Source organism: Coturnix japonica, chromosome 1 (assembly GCF_054131305.1).
Source record: "Coturnix japonica strain WE chromosome 1, WE-NBRP24, whole genome shotgun sequence".
NCBI lineage: Eukaryota > Metazoa > Chordata > Aves > Galliformes > Phasianidae > Coturnix > Coturnix japonica.
Window position 1 is genome coordinate 111,745,982 of NC_140663.1, and position 19,675 is coordinate 111,765,656.

Below are 19,675 nucleotides of genomic sequence, written 5' to 3' on the forward strand. Positions count from 1 at the left end.
CTTTGTGCTTATATGTAATTAGTTCGGATTTTCTGCAGAGGGGAAAAAAAAAAAAGAAGGCTACTCATTGCTAGTTCAAAAAAAGAGGGGAAATTTATTACAGTGCTTAACTTGCTCTGGAGCACTTTATTAAAAAATGTGCGAGAATACTGTGTCCAAGATTAGTTATTTACAGCCATTTAAATTCTACAGAAAGCAATAAATTAGCAAGTTCTTTGGAAGGCTTATCACACTGAACATGGAATTTATTAGAAAGGATGGTAAAGTGATGCCATAGTCCCATTTCATTTGAAATCAAACCACATACTGATTGAGAGAGGGTTCTAGATGATACAAAATCGCTAGCCAGCTCCTCAAGTGGAATTACCTTCACAATGTTAGAATCCTCAGTTCAGCCCCAGATTTCTCTTGGCTGGAAATTTCCAGCTTTCTAAAAGAACTGAACTCCTTGATATTACCAGCAAAAGCATGGGGAAAGCTTAGTGTGCTAGAGCATTTCCTCAACCTAATGTGAAAGTGAAGTTTTGTGTCTTGAATTTCCTGTCCTAGCAGGAGAAGAGCATAATGAGAAGTGAAAAGCATCTGGTAGTTTCTAGATTGTTTAGGTAAAGGATTGTTGTCTTGAATGTCTTCAGTGTAATCGTGGAATCTTTGTTGAAGAGACCTTCCTAACTGTCTGCTATTCCTTCTGAGTCAACGCCGTAGCGATGGTCACGCTGCGGCTGCCTTTGCCAGCTTACCGTGTTCATGGGCTGTGCCTGTACAACTTGCCTTCCAATCTGTCTCATAGTTTTCTGAACCGTAATTTTCAAAGTTACCTTTTATTTATTTATTTACATGTCGGTGACAGATGCTGTGCTCAGCTGATGCATCAGAGCGGAATAAAAGGATGGATGGAGTAACAGGGAGTTATTTTAATTACAGCAAGCTTACAGTGAAAGCAAAATCAGTGGCGCTTTTTATAAGTGTAATTTACTTCCTTATATCATTTAATTTTTTGACTAGCATAGCCTTTCACATTTTGTAAGAAGTGCTGATTCAGGGCAGGAAGTAAGAACATCTCTGAGCAGGCTCTTGCATTTCTTCTGAAAGCCATTACTTTGCTCATCCTAAGGATGCTGCTACTGGTACAGGTATATAAATACACTGAATGTGGTAATGCGCAGCTGAATCCGAGAAAGACATCCTGCTGAAGGATGATGTAATGCTGAAGAAGTTACTTACTTAGAATACATTTCAGACTGTCCGTTTACATGAGCAAGGGAAAAACCTTTGTCTGTGCTTGTTGCCTCTTCATGAAAATGGATGCCTTCCATTCATCCTGTGAGCGTGGGTGAGTCCTCCTGACACCTGTGTGATGATGGCTACTCAGCAAGCATGGCAACCATGATGGGAAGGGAAAAGACTTCAAAGCAGTCACCAGCACAAACCTGAAGGTATGCTGCCTTCCCAGGTGCCTGTGTGCCACCACGTATTCATGCTGCTGGTGCTTAAGGGAGCTCCTTCTCCCTTTTTGCAGCATTCCCTTCTGCTGCAGGACACCTGCTGTCTTACTGTCTTGAAACATTTTGGGGTAAGCACCTGGAGTTGGATGATTTTATGAAGTAGCTGGACTTCCACATTCAAGTTCCTGCTCAGGTACCTTACTTCTTCCATAGGAGAATGGTCAGAGCAGCACCCGTTACCCATCCTGACCTCCTCAACTGTCAGGCCCTGGCAGGAGGGCCCAGCTGCTGCTCTAACCCCCTTCTTGCAGCTCTTGTGTAAATAATGCTTTCATCATCAATCCAAAGCACTTTAGTGATATTTACAAACTTCATAATAAAGTTTGAAAGCAGCTGCTTTAAGCAGTCATTCAAAAAATAAAATAAAAAAAAAAAGCACAAATAAAGCTTGACAACTGTTAATGCACTTTATGTAGACCTTCTATGTGGATTACGCAGAATAGCACAAAGTGAGAACAAGCTATTCCTTGCAAATCTAAATCCATCCTGCATTGTTTCGGGCTTTTCTCCTTTGGAGAAAGAAGCTTAACGTTTAGGAATTTTAGTTCAGAGTAAATAGCTCACTTAGCTAATAAGGAAACAAAACCATGCATACGACACTACTTAAGATTATGAAGTATGGAAACAACATTGAACTATATGAACTCTTAACGTCTGAAAACTGGTTGAATTCCAGGTTTCATGCTAACAAAAGCAAGCAAAATGTCAGATCTAAAGCATTTGTTTCAGTGCAATAAGCAGACAGCATGTGAAACTGAACAGTTACAGCTATCAGTCCTACAGCACACAAGTACAGCCAGGGAGTTTGGATCCAGATATCAAGAAAAAAAGCTGAAGGTTTGACCATCAGAGTAGCAGAAATAAGGTACATTTAAATTTTACATGCATCTCTGAGCAAGTTTTATTATTAATATTATAAGAACCTTTTTTTTTTTAAATACAGCCGCTCAACTTCCCAGATCCCATTACAAAAATGTGGGGAGAAGAAGCCTTGGAATTCTCACGTGGGTCTTAGTTGGCGCATAGTTTCTAATCCTACAGAGGTCAGCTTCACTTATTTCACCCGGCTTGTCACAGATATCACAAAATCAGCATCCCACCACACCCGCCTTAACTTCTGGTCAAGCTTAGTAGTTTATTTCCTTCAGATAACCCTCAGCAGCAGCCTGCTGCATGGCATGGGCTATACAACACACTAGAGCGTGTGTTTTAGAATGCCAGTTGCAGGAAGCAAGGCAGCGCCAGTGGCGTGAGGATCTTACTGGCCTGTTAGCGATGCATCTCAGCAAGCAGTAAAATGACAGTTTAGCTGCATGAGTTTGCTGTACTCTGCATAAGTACCCCAACTAGACAAACGAGCATCCATGAAAAAAATAGAAAACTCAGGGAAGATCTGCATGGTGTAGTCAGAAAAGATACATTATAAAAAACCGGTTGTCGCAAATTTCTCCCATATAGTTTGAAACTTAGTGCTGTCCATTGAAATACGCCTTTCGAGTGAAATTACCCTTATTTCAAAAGTTATGCCATTGAATTACAGTTCCTACATCTGTTAATAACTAAAACATCTAAATCAAATTAACTAAGCTACCGTTCTGTCTACAGTTATGACAATATATAGTGAAAGCTGGGTTTGAACTGAACAACAATATATAGCGCTTTTGTTGTATGACTCCATAGTGGACAACAGTTAAACATGAAAGAAGAAAAGGTATCATCAGCATGCTGGGTGCTATATGCATTAAGAAAAATAATTTTATATTACAATAACAATTTGTAATATATAATAATTTATATATTACAATATATATATTGTAACCAGGAGCAATGTTCATCTGCTCTCAACTGTCCTGGGAAAAAAAAGAATGCTGTGAGAAATGCTATAGTGAGTTTGGAAGTCCAGATTTTTGGTGGGACTTTACGCTGTATTATTGAATCATAACAAATATCTATTTGAAAGCATTTCACATTTGCTTTGGGCTTCTAACAACTTAGAGCTACCTCCTTGAAGGCAGGAATCCCAAATTCTCTAGAGAGGCTGAAGAGAGGGAGGTATCTGCACACAGATCAGGGCAGCTGCACCTTACATACCACAAACTGCTCTCTCCACAAACACACAGATGCCATAAGTGCCTAAGTTAAATACCTGATAAACCGAGTCCATTTAACAGCTTAAATCTTTCATTTAAAAGAGAAATATTTATAAGGACTGTGCTAATTGCAAGTACTTTGCTAACACAGCTGTCATTTCAAGAAAGCTTCATTGTAATAACTTCATTTTTATGTACCCCACTCTTTGCAGTGGCAGTAGGGTGCCTTAAACTGCTTGTAATACAAGCCTGAAAGGGCTTCAAAAAAAAAGTCCTCATCTCAGGAAAAAAAAACAAACAAACCCTGAAGTATTATTTCAGGTATAAACCTTTCAGTTTCTTTAGCCACTCTGCAACATCTCTGCAGTCATCTTGAGCCTTTACAACTTCATTTGCATGTTTAGTGACCAGATTTATACTCTCCCTACCGCTCCACCACAGGTTAAGCAGGAGGTTTCCAACTACAAATGGCATGCAACTAAGAGGTATGAAAACTATTTTCTGTTTTCACTCCAGGATTACAAGTGTGTGGTCTCCTCTCTTACTTGGGGATTAAGGTACTGAATAAGTTGATTGTTTATTTTTTCTGTTCTTCCTACTTGGTTTTAGTCTACTGCAATCCCTACAGGCAATTAGCTCAGCAGCTCAGTCATGGGAGAGAAAAATCCAACACTTACGACCACAAAGCTCCTACTGGGCAACTATTGTACAATCAAACTGTGAAGTCTTTTTAGATCCCTTTTCTCCAAGCATAAGATGATTATATTACTTTGTCTAGAAAGAAAATTCCCATAAACATTTGGTAAACATAAATGGCTCTGTTTTACACAGACTTCAGTTTGCAGTATGCTGTTGTGCGGATTTACAGCACACTAGCTGTTCTGTACTAACTCCTTACAGGGACAGTAAACACTTAACACACACATAACACGGGCATAAGCATATACCAAAAAAGCTTTACTTCTTTCTATTTTGTACTCAGTATGCATCCAAATGTTGCAGTAGTTCAGAGGGACAGAGTAGCTAGAGTACTTGACATTTACACCTTATATAGGACTTTTAATTTTCTGAAGCTTAGCACACAGTAAACTAGGGTCCTTTATTAGGAAGAAACGTTTTAATGTGCAAGAACACTTTATTTGTAACTCAAATGTATCTGGTGCCCTATTGGAAAGGTTTCTTTGTCAGCTCTACATTTTGATCAGTTAGCAATTTCTTAAAATTATTTCTCACTTTGTTTTGGGAGTTTCACTGTTTCTTCCTCTGCTGCTTGACCTCTTTTTGCCCCTACTCCTGGATCGAGAGGAACTCCGACTTCTGCTCCGACTGCGTGTTCGACTGTAACTTCTGCTGCGACTGCGTCCTCTCCTCTTTCTCCCTCTGCTGCGTGACCTCCTCCTTTCTCGACTTCTTGACCTGCCAGACCGGCGCCTTTTCTTGCTTTTGCGGCGATTCTTTTTTCTCTCAGATTCCCCATTTCTCCGGTAAGAATGATCTGGGCTTGGACTGCCCCTTCTCCTTGATCGGCCATAGTAGTCATCACGATGGCTCGATCTGTTTCTCCTTTCAGAGTTTTTAGATAACTGATTAGTCCGTTCTGGAGAAACACGTATGTCTCTATTGGCCTCCCAGAACTCATTGTTTGGATTTTTGAATACATGAAGAAAGTTGCAGTGTTTCCCTCTTGGACACTTCTGCCTTTCAAATAAGCCTGCAACAGATATGGGGTGCTTTTTATGAACCAGACCTGTTAAAACTGCATTATGTACTTAATGGAAAGAAACTCATTGAACTGAATTTTGCTTCTATGAACAGAAAAACATGTACATGAGCACCTATTTTACCCAAGATTACTTCTATGTGTACTTTTCTTGGAATTAACTTTTTAACATATGTTTAAGATGGCTTTTTATGCTTTAGCTTAAAACAATTTTATAAATACTTTTATTAGCCTAAGCTGTCAAAGAATGTACATGGAGCGAAGTCAAGTGCAATAATAACTGCTGATGGTTGAGACACTATTGTTGCTTTTGAAAGAGATAAATTGCTATTTTCTGCACTTCCACCTTATGACTGTTATTATTCTGAAAGCTGGGACCCAAATTTTCCAGTACATGGCAAATCTACCAGGATGATATGAACGCATACGTCATATGACAGAGATATTCCCTTTCCTTCCTAAATCTACACAAGCAAATAAGTATATTTGTCTTTGAAAAAGAAATTAACGTGAACTGAAGCAGTGGGTGAATCAAAGCAACCACTTAACTCCTGTTTTTTTCACTTCTAAGCAAACTTTCAATAACACACGTTCTATTTCCTGAGTGTTTATGCAACTCACCACAAATTGCAGTCTTCCACCTTGTCACAGGACAAAATTCACAATGAAGCTGCCGGCCTGCGTACCATCGGCCACTGAATAGAGCAAGAGCTGCCTGACAGTCCTTTTCCCTTTAAAAAGGAAAAAAAACAACAACCCACATAACCAAACATGCAGTGTTATTGCTGTACAATCGTTTCGGATGTTATTTCCCAGTTTTAAGATCTCATTACAGTATGAGAATAAATCATTTGGATTACACCGTTTTCATTACTGGACTCTGCAGTTTAGTTCTGCAACTTGGTAAGACTGAATACTCACGTCTGATACTGGACGTACACATTTCCTCGTAGGTGAGGCTCATAGTTGCAGCTGACCTAAGGAGATTGAAACATTACATTAGGGCAGTGGAAGGCTCATGCTATACAGCAACTCACACGCGTTGAATTGGCAGCCATTCCAATTTATGACAGCACATCAGCGTGAACTTGCACATTAGTTTCTTCTGAACACAGTTTTAGTAAAATACAAGGTTTAGAAAACAAAAAGATCTTCTGCTTTATTTTTGTATGTTTCCAGCATTTTGCTCTGATTGACACCGTGACCTCTGTTCCAGCCTACAAGGCAGCTTGTACTCAGTTGTCTTACACTGAAGTCTGGGTCAACCCTACTCCACAAAAATCAAATACAGTCATCCTATTCAAGATAAGTAACAATGTCAGTGCAAGAACAAGTAAGAACGACATAGCGATAGGCATGTTTGGGTGGGAAAAAAGAAGAAGCGTGTCTTGTCAAGACCTGCCAGATTCTGGACTAGCTTCCCAGAAAAAACAGTAAGAATAAAACCTTAGGCCATGTTGGAAATGGAAGTCAGTTGAAAGAGGGATGTGCGTTACATGAGTGTAAATGGTAGCAGAGACTCAACCACAGTTGAGATTCTGGCTGTCAACACATAATTTCTAAGCACCTCTAATAAAACAAGAACACCTCCAAAAAATCAAATTAGAGTTGCACAATTGCTTCAGATGCTAAGAAAGCCTTGACTAGAAGCTCTTACCTCATGATTAGCTACAAGGACCCAAATACATGCAACGCAGCAGATAGCTGCATGTAACACAACCAAGATACTACTACCTTAAGGATGTGAGTTTGATGGTAAGACTTTGACCCTTGAGTCAAAGTATGGGGACGTGGGAGTGGATTCTCATCCAAATAAGTGAAGGTTTCTTAGAAAGGTGACTGAGAATTCACTGATTTTACTTAACTTTCCTCTTGCTTGAGATGCTAGTATAATCTCTGTCCTGAGGCAGTTGTCAATACAGGGAAACAAAAAGAGAAAAGGCACTTCATGCCTCCTGGTCACTACAGAAAATCACTTGGCAATGGCAAGCAAAAAGGGATGCTTCGCTAACTTCTGTTACAAGGAGATTCTACCATCCGAGCTGTACATTTTAGTGCAACAAGGCATCGTTCATCTTGAGGTCTATACTTACACGTCACTCATTTTTCCTCATTAGAAATTATAATCTTTATAAAGGGAAAATATGTATGTATGTATGTATCCAGAAACCAGATGCAGAAATTAAGGGTGGATGACAAACCTCAACACCATTTAAATAGCATCTTTACAAGATGGCCAGTTCAAAGTAATTCTTGCTACTGAAGTATATACTACCTTTTAACTTCATTGTTGAGTTTATCGCTTCAGTTCTACAATGACACTGCTTGGGCGCATACTCCAAATAAGTTATCATCTTTCCTTCAGCATAGTTCTAAGTTGCACAGTGACGATAAGTAGCAATAACAGCCCGTACATCTTTACATCATGTAACGGTCTTAATTCACGGGCCCCCTGGGCTTATCACAGGCTAAATACAGAAGGGATTATGAGTTACATGGACTCTTATTCTGTATGAATATCTGTCAGTATAAAAGCACAAGCTTTTATAACAACTCAAGAGAATGGGAGAGAAGACTCACCCAGAATGCTCTGCAGAAGCACTGAGAAGTTTACAGGTGTCATGAAAGATGTACAGTTGAGAGCAGACACAATATAGATCCTCTGAAGTACATGGGATTTACCTAGACCATACTGCACAGAATTCTCTAAAGGCTAGTAAAACACAGCTGATGCGGTATGTGTTCAGAATTTACAAGCTGTTACACTTGTATGCATACCTTGAATTGAACAACCTTCCCCACATTCTGAAACTCAGGGAGCACGTCCTCGTAGAACTCTAGGAACTGTTGATAGGTCTCCTCGTCACTGTACTCGAGACTTGCATCGGTGTCATAGTCATCCCGTCGACACTGCTCCATGCCAAAAGTAATGAACATCCCTCGCACAAGCAGTGTCTTACTAGATGTAGGATAGTTATGCTTACGGGAACACCTGGATGATAGTAGAGAAGGAAGAAAAATATTTGCACTTTTGACAGAAGATGCACTTGTTGAAACTTCGAACACTCACCATTTTGAAAGAGTTAGTACAAAAATAAACATTAACTAGCAGAATATCAATGTATTTCAAGTTTTTGAAATTATTATTTCAAAATTTATTTAGGAGGGAAGACTTTTACTGGTGGTGTTCTCAACACATGGGGAAGAAGAGATTGTGAAGAGGTGAGAGGGGTGCCAAAACAAAGGCATGTCTAGACTCATAGCTGGATGAGACTGACTTTTTCCACTCAGAGAGCTTACTACAAACAAGCCCTATCTAAAGTCTGCATCTTCTTGGCAGCTACATAAGTACTGGATCTCCCTCACTGTGCATCATCTTCAGGCTACCTCCCTCCCATGCTGAAATTCAGTTCTCCCCCACAGACCTTTAGATTCGCTAAGATCATGGATGGTAGACTCCATGTTTACTTCAGCATGCTTTATGATTGCTGTTTCAAACACCTCACAGATAAGTGGATCAGATGCTCCCCAGCATGCTTCTCCTTTCTATGATGTGATCAGAACGACTGTCAAGACTAGTCTACTCTCATATTTAGCAGTGGCAAAGCAACAGAGAAACTGGGGGGGAGACCCCAAGTCTTGAAACCAGCAATTGCAGTCCTGCTGACTCATGTTCAAACAAAATGTCTATTTATTAGAGCCTTCTTCCATTATCTCTTTGAAAGTGAAATGTCTAGGCTAGTTAGCCACTCCTCCTGCCAAAGCTGTTCTTCATTTTTGATCACCTTATTGTCCTTCTGTGTTCTTGCCTTTTACCACATTTCCAATACAAAGCACCCACAGTAATATACAGGAATCAAGAATGAAAGTATCACAGATTTAACAGTAGACAAAGAAGAGAATTCTGGAGTCTACATGCTTTTATTTTATTTTTCAAAGATGCAGCATATGTAAGCTAATCAAGATGAAAAACACCATCTGACACGCCAGGCTTTCACTAAAAGCAGAAATCAATTGTATTCTGCCCAAATACATTAGCCAGAGCTAAAGTAGAAATCACTTTAACCAACAGAACCAGAATGTATCATCAGTATCAACAGCATTGTATTACATGTATTACAGTATCAACTGTAACATTGCTTCAATTCCAGCCAGGCAATGGTTTTGTCTAGTTCCATCATGAAAAACAGAAACCCACCCAAATAAATAGAAGTAATTTATCATAAAATCATAGAATGGCTTGGGTTGGAAGAGACCTCATCAAGTTCCAATCCCCTCGCCACCGTCAGGGTTCCCAACTGCTAGATCAAGCACTAGATCAAGCTACCCAAAGCCCCAACCAACCTGGCCTTGAACACCTCCAGGGATGAGGCATCCACAACCTCTCTGGGCAACAAATTCCAGCACCTCGCCACTCTAGTAAAACTTCCCCGAGATCTTATGTAAATCTTCTCTCCTTCAGTTTAAAACCATTCCTCCTTGTCCCATCACTATCTACCTGTGCAAAAAGTATATTTCCTTCCTGTTTATAATCTGTCCTTAAATACAAGAAGGCCATAGTGAGGTCTCCCCGCAGCCTTCTTTTCTCCACTGAGTACATCCAGCTCCTTCAGTCTGTCTTCATAGGAGGTCCTCCAGCCTCCTGGTCATCTTTGTGGCCCTCTTCTAGACCCTCTCCAAGAGTTCCACATCCTTTATGTGATGGGGGTCCCAGACCTGGACACAGTATTCCAGAAGGGGACTCAGAAATTCAGAGGGGAACAATCACCTCCCTCTCCCTGCTGGCCACCCCTCTTCTAATACAGCCCAGGATACTGTTGGCCTTCTGGGCTGCAAGTGCACACTACTGGCTGATACTAAATTTTGCATCTAGCAGATAGCTATGTCCTCCTCCACAGGGCTTCACTCAAGTTCTTCTCCCAGTCTGTATACATCCCTGGGATTACTCTGACCCAGGTGCAAAACTTTGCACTTCACTTTGTTGAACATCATTTGGCCCACCTTCCAAGTGCATCAAGGTCCTTCCAGGTGGCATCTCTTCCTCCTGCTGTATCAATGGTACTGCCCAGCTTGGTGTCATAAGCAATCCTGCTGAGGGTGCAGTTGATCCCATCATCTATGTGATTGATCAAAATGTTAAAGAGTACCAGTCCCAACACAGATGCCTGTGGGACACCACTCGTCACCAGCCTCCACCTGGACACAGAACCATTGACCACAACCCTGTCTGCAACCTTGCAGCAAAAATTCCTTATCCAGCAAACAGTCCACCTTTCAAATCTATATCTCTTCAATTTAGAGATAATGACGTGGTGAAGGACCATGTCAAAGGTCTTGTACAAGTTAAAGTAGATGACATCAGTTGCCTTCACTTTGTCCACCAATGCCATTACTCCATCACAGAAGGTCACCAGATTGGTCAGGCACAACCTTCCCTTGGTGAAGCCAAGCTGGCTGTCTTGAATCACTTGCTCATGTGCTTTAACATGTCTTCCAGGAGGATCTGTTCCATGATCTTCCCAGGCATAGAGGTGAAGCTCAACAACCTGTAGTTCCCTGGGTCCTCCTTCCTCCTCTTATAAATGGGAGTGATGTTTCCCTTTTTCCAGTCACCAGGGACTCTGACTACTGCCATGCCTTTTCAAATATGATGGAGTGGCTCAGCAACCACATCAGCCAGCATCCTTAGAACTATGGGATGCATATCATCCAGTTGCTTACTTCCTATGCTGCATGCACTGGTATAGAGGCACTTTGGTTGGGCTTTCAGACACATTACCTTCCTAGAGGACCCCTCCCACAAACACCTTGGTCAAATCCGAGGTCTTCCCCCACTGCTTCCTAAAGTAACAGTGTTCCCTGGCTATCTGTCACTCAGTAGTACACCCACTCCCATAGCACTAGTTTAAAGCCCTGGTGATGAACCCAGCCAGACTGTTACCAGGTATATTCTTGCCCCTCCTGGCCAGCTGTGTCCTGTCTCATATCAACATTTGTGGTTTGTCAAAGGTGTGTCCAAGGTCATGGAACCCATAGCCTTCAGAGTGACACCATCCATGCAGCCAGTCATTCAACTGATCCATTCTCCAGAAGGTGGAGACCTTCTCCCAGATCCCAGTCTCCATCTGGCAGGACTAAGGAGAACACTACCTGCACTCCTCATCCCTTCAATATCATTCCAACTGACATAACGTCTTCTTTGATATTTTTTTAATTTCCTGATCACAGCCTCATGCAACCCAGCTTGAAAGACGAGCAGGTGGTAGCAGTCAATCGACTTTATAGTATCTATTATCTTCTTCTTGATGTCCCAGATGTGGTTCCCAGAAAGCAGCAAACCTCTCTAGAGAGGTAATCCAGGTGGTAGATGGATGCCTCAGTGCCTCGCAGCAAAGAATCTCCTTCGCCTGTTTTTAGTGGCACCAGTCATGACTTGAGTCCTTGGTTGTACTTTCTAAGTTGATCACCCCTTTTGTATCCATGGGGGGGGTGACCCCACTTCTCCCAGCTCCACCCTCACCACATAAGAGTGCTGCCAATAGAGGAAGGTTAATGGCTCCCTCAACTGCTGAGGCAATCCCTTGCTTTGGCATGGAATGTGCTTACCCTAGAGACAAGTGCCTCACAGAAAAGGCATCCTTTATAAAGCAAGATCAAGATTCTTTTCAGTTTGCTCACAAGTTAATGAAGCTGCCTTCCACCACTCAAAAAAATTCATGTGCTGGTAATATTCAATTGATTACCTGTCTCCAAATCGGCAGGAACCTGTTTTGATATAGAATGGGCAATTTGCTCTATCCTTCTCTGTTCCTATGTTCTCCGGGGGCTCTGGGTTATGCCAGGTCACACCATTCTCCAGCTGTGGAAAACAAAAAACAAAAACATTGAAACAAAATTATGAAATGTTTTCTTCTGCTAAACAAAGTTTCTTAAGATTTTATAACCCAAAGAACTGTAGTAATAATTCGCTCCTTGGTCAACTATTTCATTTGGAATCCACAAGAATAATGAATATTTTGACAGGCTCTTCCCATTCAGATAAGCCTGTCTGGTACTTCATGCCAGTATACACTGAGCAGCACTTTTTACATCTGGCAGATAAAAATACAGGACTACTTACTTGCCTGCCTTTGCAACAGCTCAAAGCTCAGTAATTTTATCGCTATCACTTTTTATGCAGTTAGGAAACGCTCATATAAAAGTAACCTGTAATTCTGTAACCAGAATTAAAAACAATTAAATTCACAGTACTGGAACTAAAAGCCTCAATACTGCTCATCTCAGGCAATCAAATGAAGATTTCTATAATCCAGATTGGGATAATCAATGTACAGGCATGAGATGATTATCAATAAAGCACATTTTGAGAAATAAATTTTCATTTTCTTGGCCAAAAGATCCGTGTAGCCAACTACACGTGTAGTCATTATAGATCAACTGAAAACTGTTCATTTACAAGCAGGATTGATCCTGCAACCAGTTCTACTTGTGACTTTCAGCCGTAATTTCTTCTCAACAAAACAGCACCATCACTTCAACAGCATGGAAGCAGCAGAACTCTGAAGTGACTGATACCATGCAAAGACTCTAATTCACCACATTTCTGTCTATCCCCTTACTGAAATGGCTGTTAACACATCTGAAGTGCTGGGCAGGTAATAGCTCAGAGCATTTTTCTACTCATATTCGAAAATAAAGAGTCAGACTGTGTACCTAAAGACCCATTTAAATGCAATTCAGAACTGAATACTACTCCAAAGCAGTCAGTGGCAATCAACACTCAATAGGTAACACTCAGTTATAACTTAAATTTCAGATTTATGCAGAATTTTAAGCAGAACATGACTATTCAAAATACTCAATTGTGTATCCATATATACTGGCATAAAAAGTCAAGTTATCTTCTAAGGAAATATGAAAAACCAAATTCATACTCTCTTAGGTTCAAATGAATTTCCCTTACTGCACACTGCCAGCGTGAAATACATACTATTCCAGGCACTCTAGCAGTCACCTTCTCCCCAGACTGTTTTTTACTCTTCAGGATCTGTGCTTTCCTATGCTGCTGACTGGTTTATTTAGAGTCTACCATCTGCTCAAAAACCAAGTTAGTCTCACAGCTTGGAAGGACTGGCAGCTTTGTTTAGAAATTTAATTCGTAAGTACACTGATACTAGTTTCTGTTGTTGCTGTTTCTTTAAAAATAGAGAACACATCAGTATTTCCAGGTTCATTCTTGACTCACATCCCCCGAACAAGAATGAGCACGCACAACTGCACTGCCGTCAACCACTCAGAAATAGACTTAATTATATTCCATCTAGTAAATAATTGTTTACAGCTCACGCAAACCACAACACATTAAATTTATTACAGCCATTGGGTTCTTGACAGCAGATGGACAACACGCTGCATGGCAAACACTGAATAGCAATTAAATTATTTTTCAGTTCTTTTTTGAAGAAGACAGAGCATACCTGGCTTTCAGCTTGATCCAGCATCTTCTGCACAGCTGCCTATAAATGGTGCAAACACAGGACTAGTGAAAACCCCACGGACAGGCAAATCATCTGGTTTCTTTAGTTAAGAACCTAATTTACAATACCCCATGATTATGCACAGTGAATATTTGATGGGGCTTGCTTGAAAACCCTAAGTTTTATTTTTGCTTTGAAGGATTTCACATGCTACAAAGTCATTAAACGGTACATCAGACTAAACTTTCGTGTAGATGATTTTCTAATCAAAACACTAGACAGCTTCAAAATTCTCATTTTATCCAAACTATAAATGAACTACTGAACACTTAAATTCACCTTTCCATCTGGGACTCAATGTAATTACAGCTGAATTCATAGTCATATCGTTGTGCTAAGCTTTTTGACTTAGAATATTCTATGCAGCATAAAAAGCGTGTTATTTAGTAAGCCTTTCTTAAACCCAACTCTGTTGGGTTGAATTCATAAACCCATTAAGCTCGGCTGTATCTAGTCTTTTAAACACGAGTAAAACAATGAGAATATTCTTTCCTTTTCCTCTAACTGGGCTAAGCAATGCAACAGTCACGTTCCAAGACAAATTAGAAATCAGTCCTTACAAAATTATTCCAGGAAGCTTAAAGAATACAAAGACACTGAGATGTTACCAATACAAGAAAAATACACTGGTGTTGTTCTAATTTGGAACATCACAGAATCACAAAATCAGAGGGGCTGGAAGGGACCTCTAGAGATCACCTAGTTCCAACCCCCCTGCCGAAGCAGGTTCATTAGGCATAATAAGATAATAAATTAAAAAAGAGGAACAGAAAGTTAGAAAAAAATGTAATTGGACATGAAGTCAACAAACAAACCTAGAAACTATTTTCCCATCCTAAGGAGCAAAAAAAGCCATCTTTTCTATCAGTCAAAATTTGAATAAGCTCCGGTCTGAAGAGAGGCCAAATCAATGAACTAACTTTCCACTGCCAAAACATGTAGCTCCACTCCCTGCTGACCACTCTGGGTGATTGTCAGCGCCCTCCTAGAGCCAACATAGCTCACTATACCAGTAACATAGTAATACAGAAAGAAAACAAATTATTTTAAAGAATTTTTTTTTTAAAAAAAGAAAAAATCCAGTTTCCAGCTAGTTTAGGAAACCAACTTAGGCCACTGAGGACTGAGCAAACTTAGCCATGAGAAAAGGGTAGGCCACAAAACCCTGCTGTTACCAAGTCATAGTTCTAAGAGAACTACATCTCAACCTTCAATAAAGGGGGAGACCATCACTTTCTCTCCCTACTCTGCAAGTAAAGGAAAGGACATGTAACACAAGAGAAAAACAGACGGGAAATACAACTGCTGTTCTTCTTCTTTCATCATATTACGTAACAAGTGAAGCAATCAACTATTAAATGCAGGAGACAATACCATTTGCTCATGTCTATTCCTCAGCTGTAGTTACAAGACACCTCCCAGCAGTAGTGCTGAACTTGAATCTTTTCCTAACATGGAGAAGCTGATATGTCACAGATGCAACCACCCTTTACTGGTGATAGGCCAGTCCTCATTTTTTATGGCATCTTACACCCAAGTTATTCAACTCCTAAAACTTGAAAAGAATGTATACTTAAAAGAAATGTTATAAATTACTAGCATGTTCAGCATAACTTTTTTGTCCATTTAATGTGCTCTGAAAAAAAAAGATACGTCCTGTTGGATGATTCAGGTAAAGAAGAGCTGTAATGTATCTTTGTATTAAGAACTCTGTTAAGGAACAGCAAAAATATAACTCTATATCCTCACTGGGAATTTTCTTCACCACCAAGTTCAACTGGGACATTAAATAAGGACTATCTTTACTGTAAAATGTAAAAAGCACAAATACCAGAAAATGCATTCACGGTGTGCCCCTGGTGTAAAAAGGTACATAGAGATGCATTAGAATCAGTTGTCCTTCTTAGGTAAATGGAATTACTAGATCTTCTTCAACAGTGAAGTATAATTTCAGCAACTTAGAATAAACAAAAGTAATTAACAGATTCATGCACTCATAATTAGAATAAAATCCCTTTTCAGCACGCATTGACTAGTACACCATATAATGCAAGAGGATATGTAGTATGTTTATCCTCCCACTGCCAGGAATCACCTCTCTTTCTCTCTTCTCCTGTTGCTTCTGCTGTGCCACCTCTCTCTCTTTTCTTTGCTGCTCTTCCCATTCTTCTTTGATCTTTCTCTTTAAGATAAAAAATGAAAAAGTTACTCAAGGAAACAAATAAATACTTTATAATCACTGAAATCAAACTCAAAACTATCACACTTTATTTTGACTCTTTGATCATAAGATACCATATCTCTTACCAAAAAACCCATTACATGAGTTTTTTAGCATCTTTTAAATTTTGCTCTTCTAGAATGAAATAAAGAAAAGCGCTTACATTTTTAGCCATATCAACATCAACAAAACTTGGTACAGTAGAGCAGAAGATATTAAAGTTATTACTAAATCTTCCCTATTACCAGATATAACACTAAGTTTATATATCACCTCTTCTTCCTCTTGACGTTTTCTTGCAGCCTCTTCTTTTTCTTTCTTAAGCTTGAACTCTTCTTGAGCCTTTTCTTCTCTCAGCAACCACTGCTCGTGTAGTTTTTGTCTACCAATGAAACCACATACCTCTCAGGCAGATGTTCATGATTACCCATAACAGATGCAGTGACTGTGCATATAACTGAAATTTGTTAGTTTGGCATTATCCGCAGTTTATCAATATATAATATAAAAATATTCATCAAAATTCACACTCTAGAGAACTCCCATGAAACACAGAATATAGACTGAAGATTCTATTTAATATACAAAATACATTGTTACTTTTCAAAGCATCAACATGCATTTGACACATGCTGGTTTCTAGTTTTTTCACCTTTCTGCCTCAAGTTTTTTTTCTTCTTCCTCATCTTCCTCTTCTTCGAGCTCCTCCTCTTCCTCCTCTGACACTGATTCATCTTTTTCTGTAGCTTCTGAGAAAGACAAAAGAAAAAATGCATCCAAGTGGACACTACATTCATCAAATGTATGCATATATATATCCTTTATTTAAAATAAATCACTACCAGTTCAACTGGAACTATACAATTTTTTTTGCTCTTACCTGAGTCTCTCAATTTGGCAAGTGCCTGCCGCTTTTTTTTCCTCTTTTCTTTCTTCAGAATGGCTCTGTATTTCTGATGGCTGAAGATGAGAAATTATTTATGTTACCACAGCCTAACAAAGACATTTCAGTGTCATACATGCACTCAACTGCATCATCAGCATAAGCCTCCACAATTTCAAAATAAACATATTTATATGAAATATAACTCTACAGGGATGTCTGACATGGCACAACAGTTGCCAGAGATCACAGAATCATAGAAGGATTTGGGTTGGAAAGGACCTTTGAGATCATCTATTTCCAATCCCTCTGCTATAGGCAGGGACACCTCCCTCTAGACCAGGTTGCTCAAAGCCCCATCCAGCCTGGGCATATAGTCCTCAGGCTCTCTTTTCCTCTATGGGATCTTGGCCACACTCATGCCTAGTGTGTCAGTTTGCCTGACAGCTCTGTGTGGCTGCTAGGAAGCAGCACCTTGTTTTCATTTCCCTGGCTGCCCAGGGAGGTGGTGGAGTCTCCTTCTCTGGAGATATTCAAGACTCACCTGGACACCTGCCTGTGTGACGTGGTGTAGGGAGCCTGCTTTGGCAGGGGGGTTGGACTCGATGATCTCTAGAGGTCCCTTCCAACCCCTACAATTCTGTGATTCTGTGATTATGCACAACATCTTTTCACATATGTAAAAATCTTCTCGTGCCACCTCTTCTCTGTCCTTTTTTATTTCTAGCTCCATTACTTCTAGTCAGTTGGTAATGACAAGGATGATCTTCAACTCTTCCCGCTGCCATGCCAAATAGTGACAGCAGACCAAAAGCCTCAATTTTAGACCATGTAATTAAACAAAAATCTGAATACTCACTCCTCTGCTTATGGTTATTTGCAGCTTCACAACCTGCACGACACTGCATGCCACTCATAGCACTGTGGTGGTTACCCAGGAAGCTGAGTGCCCGAAAGATGCATCACAGAATGACCTGGGTTGGAAGGGACCTCAAGGATCATGTAGTTCCAACCCCCCTGCCTGGCAGAGCCACCAAACATACACCTTTACTAGATCAGGTTGCCCAGGGCCCCGTCCAACCTGGCCTTGAACACCTCCAAGGACGGGGCATCCACAACCTCCCTGGGCAGCCTGTTCCAGGGCCTAACCACTCTCCTAGTGAAGAACTTCCCCGTGACATCCAACCTAAATCTTCCCTCTTTTAACTTAAAACCATTTCCCCGTGTCCTGCTATTGTCAGCCCTTTCGAAGACTACATGCTCAGCTTTCTGCCTTGGCTCACACTAGCCCAGAATCTCCTGTAATGCCCACGACCAGGGTCTCCCCCTCTTAAACGGACGCCTAAGCCTGACACAAAAACACCCGTCGTGCCCAGCTCTCAGGTGCCACCCCACACTCCCAGCTCCGGCCCCATCCCATCCCGGCAGCACCCCGTTCCCGTTCCCCATCACGGGCAGCGCCGCCGGTTCATTCCCAGCGCTCGGGGCGGAGGGGCGGCCATGGCGGCACGTAGCTGCGCCACTCCCAGGCCCGGCCGCGAGGCGGCTTCCATCCGGCCTACCGCACAGCCGAGCGGCCTCCTTTGGAATCAGGCCATGGCCCTACACAGAGATCCCCGTGCTCTTCCCATTCCTCCTCGATGCGATGGGGAAGCCCGGCGCGGGCCGCAAGCCCGTCCTTACCTCAGCTTCCCCAGAGGGGACTCCGGCAGCAACATGGGCGCCGCCATCTTGCGTTCCCAACGGGATGTCACGTGAGTCCGCGGCGGAAGGGCGCAAAATCCCTTCCGGTAGCCGGAATGATCCCATTAGTGGCATTGAGGGCGGAGATGGAGCCTGTTGTTGGAGTGCGGCAGGGTGCCTTGCAAGGCAATGCGTTGCGTTTCGGCTTATTAAAGTGCTCACACGGAAAGGAGATCGATCCAGGACAATGAGTCTCCTATCGTTTTCCTAGCTGTGCTGAGTGAAGCTGTGTGTGTTGTGCCCAGGGGCTCTGTTGCATAGAGCTGCTGATGGTGAAGCCTGACAGTGCAGAACTCTTGCACTCTTCATTAACAGCATGATATCTCTTATTATTCATAACGAATCACAGAATGACCCGGGTTGGAAGGGACCTCAAGGATCATGTAGTTCCAACCCCCCTGCCTGGCAGGGCCACCAAACATACACCTTTACTAGATCAGGTTGCCCAGGGCCCCGTCCAACCTGGTCTTGAACACCTCCAAGGACGGGGCATCCACAACCTCCCTGGGCAGCCTGTTCCAGGACCTAACCACTCTCCTAGTGAAGAACTTCCCCCTCACATCCAACCTAAATCTTCCCTCTTTTAACTTGGATCAATTTCCCCCAGTTCTGCTATTGTCAGCCCTTTCGAAGAAGCTCGAAGCTACTGTGGCTACTGTATTCAGCAGCTCTATTTGCCCATCGATCAAGGAATACTCGGACAATGACCCTTCCAGTGGGTACTTCACCATGCTTCAAGTTGTGCATTGCCTTTTTAAATGGACTTGACAGTGCTATTTTACTGTTTACTTGTGCAGAATCTACATGTTAAAACGAGATATAATTTGCAGCTTTAGATACAGAAGATGGCAGTATTGTGCATTTTAGAACTGATGAACCGTACTCATTCATGAATGTTTTGTAAAAATCATATTCCAAACAATCATGTTTCATTTAGGACTTACAACTTTTCATCGTTATTTTAGTAGAGTCATAA

The 19,675-nt window shown here is 41.3% G+C and overlaps 1 protein-coding gene across 2 annotated transcripts; it reads right to left on the reverse strand.

The window, feature by feature from the left end:
• Positions 1-71: 71 nt before the first annotated feature.
• On the reverse strand, positions 72-18,710 carry ZRSR2 (zinc finger CCCH-type, RNA binding motif and serine/arginine rich 2). Of its 2 annotated transcripts, none has more exons than XM_085531507.1 (11): positions 18,640-18,710; positions 16,954-17,033; positions 16,726-16,822; positions 16,347-16,455; positions 15,948-16,034; positions 13,793-13,831; positions 12,059-12,174; positions 8,094-8,307; positions 6,237-6,292; positions 5,937-6,046; positions 72-5,306 (listed from the first exon to the last, which is right to left on the reverse strand). In XM_085531507.1, the coding sequence occupies exons 1-11, from the start codon at positions 18,684-18,686 to the stop codon at positions 4,825-4,827; spliced, it is 1,437 nt and encodes a 478-aa protein (XP_085387633.1). In that variant the 5' UTR covers positions 18,687-18,710; the 3' UTR covers positions 72-4,824. The 2 variants fall into 2 exon arrangements, with proteins under 2 accessions (XP_085387633.1, XP_085387638.1); XM_085531512.1 differs by having other exon boundaries at positions 13,793-13,885; positions 15,506-16,034.
• Between the last annotated feature and the right edge of the window lie 965 nt (positions 18,711-19,675).

Coding starts and splice junctions, on each gene's coding strand:
- ZRSR2 (XM_085531507.1), bottom strand. CDS start 18,686: ATGGCGGCGCCCATGTTGCTGCCGGAGTCCCCTCTGGGGAAGCTGAG. Junction 16,456..16,725: donor AAAAAACTTGAGGCAGAAAG/GTGAAAAAACTA, acceptor TTTCATTGGTAG/ACAAAAACTACACGAGCAGT. Junction 16,035..16,346: donor AACGTCAAGAGGAAGAAGAG/GTGATATATAAA, acceptor TTTATCTTAAAG/AGAAAGATCAAAGAAGAATG.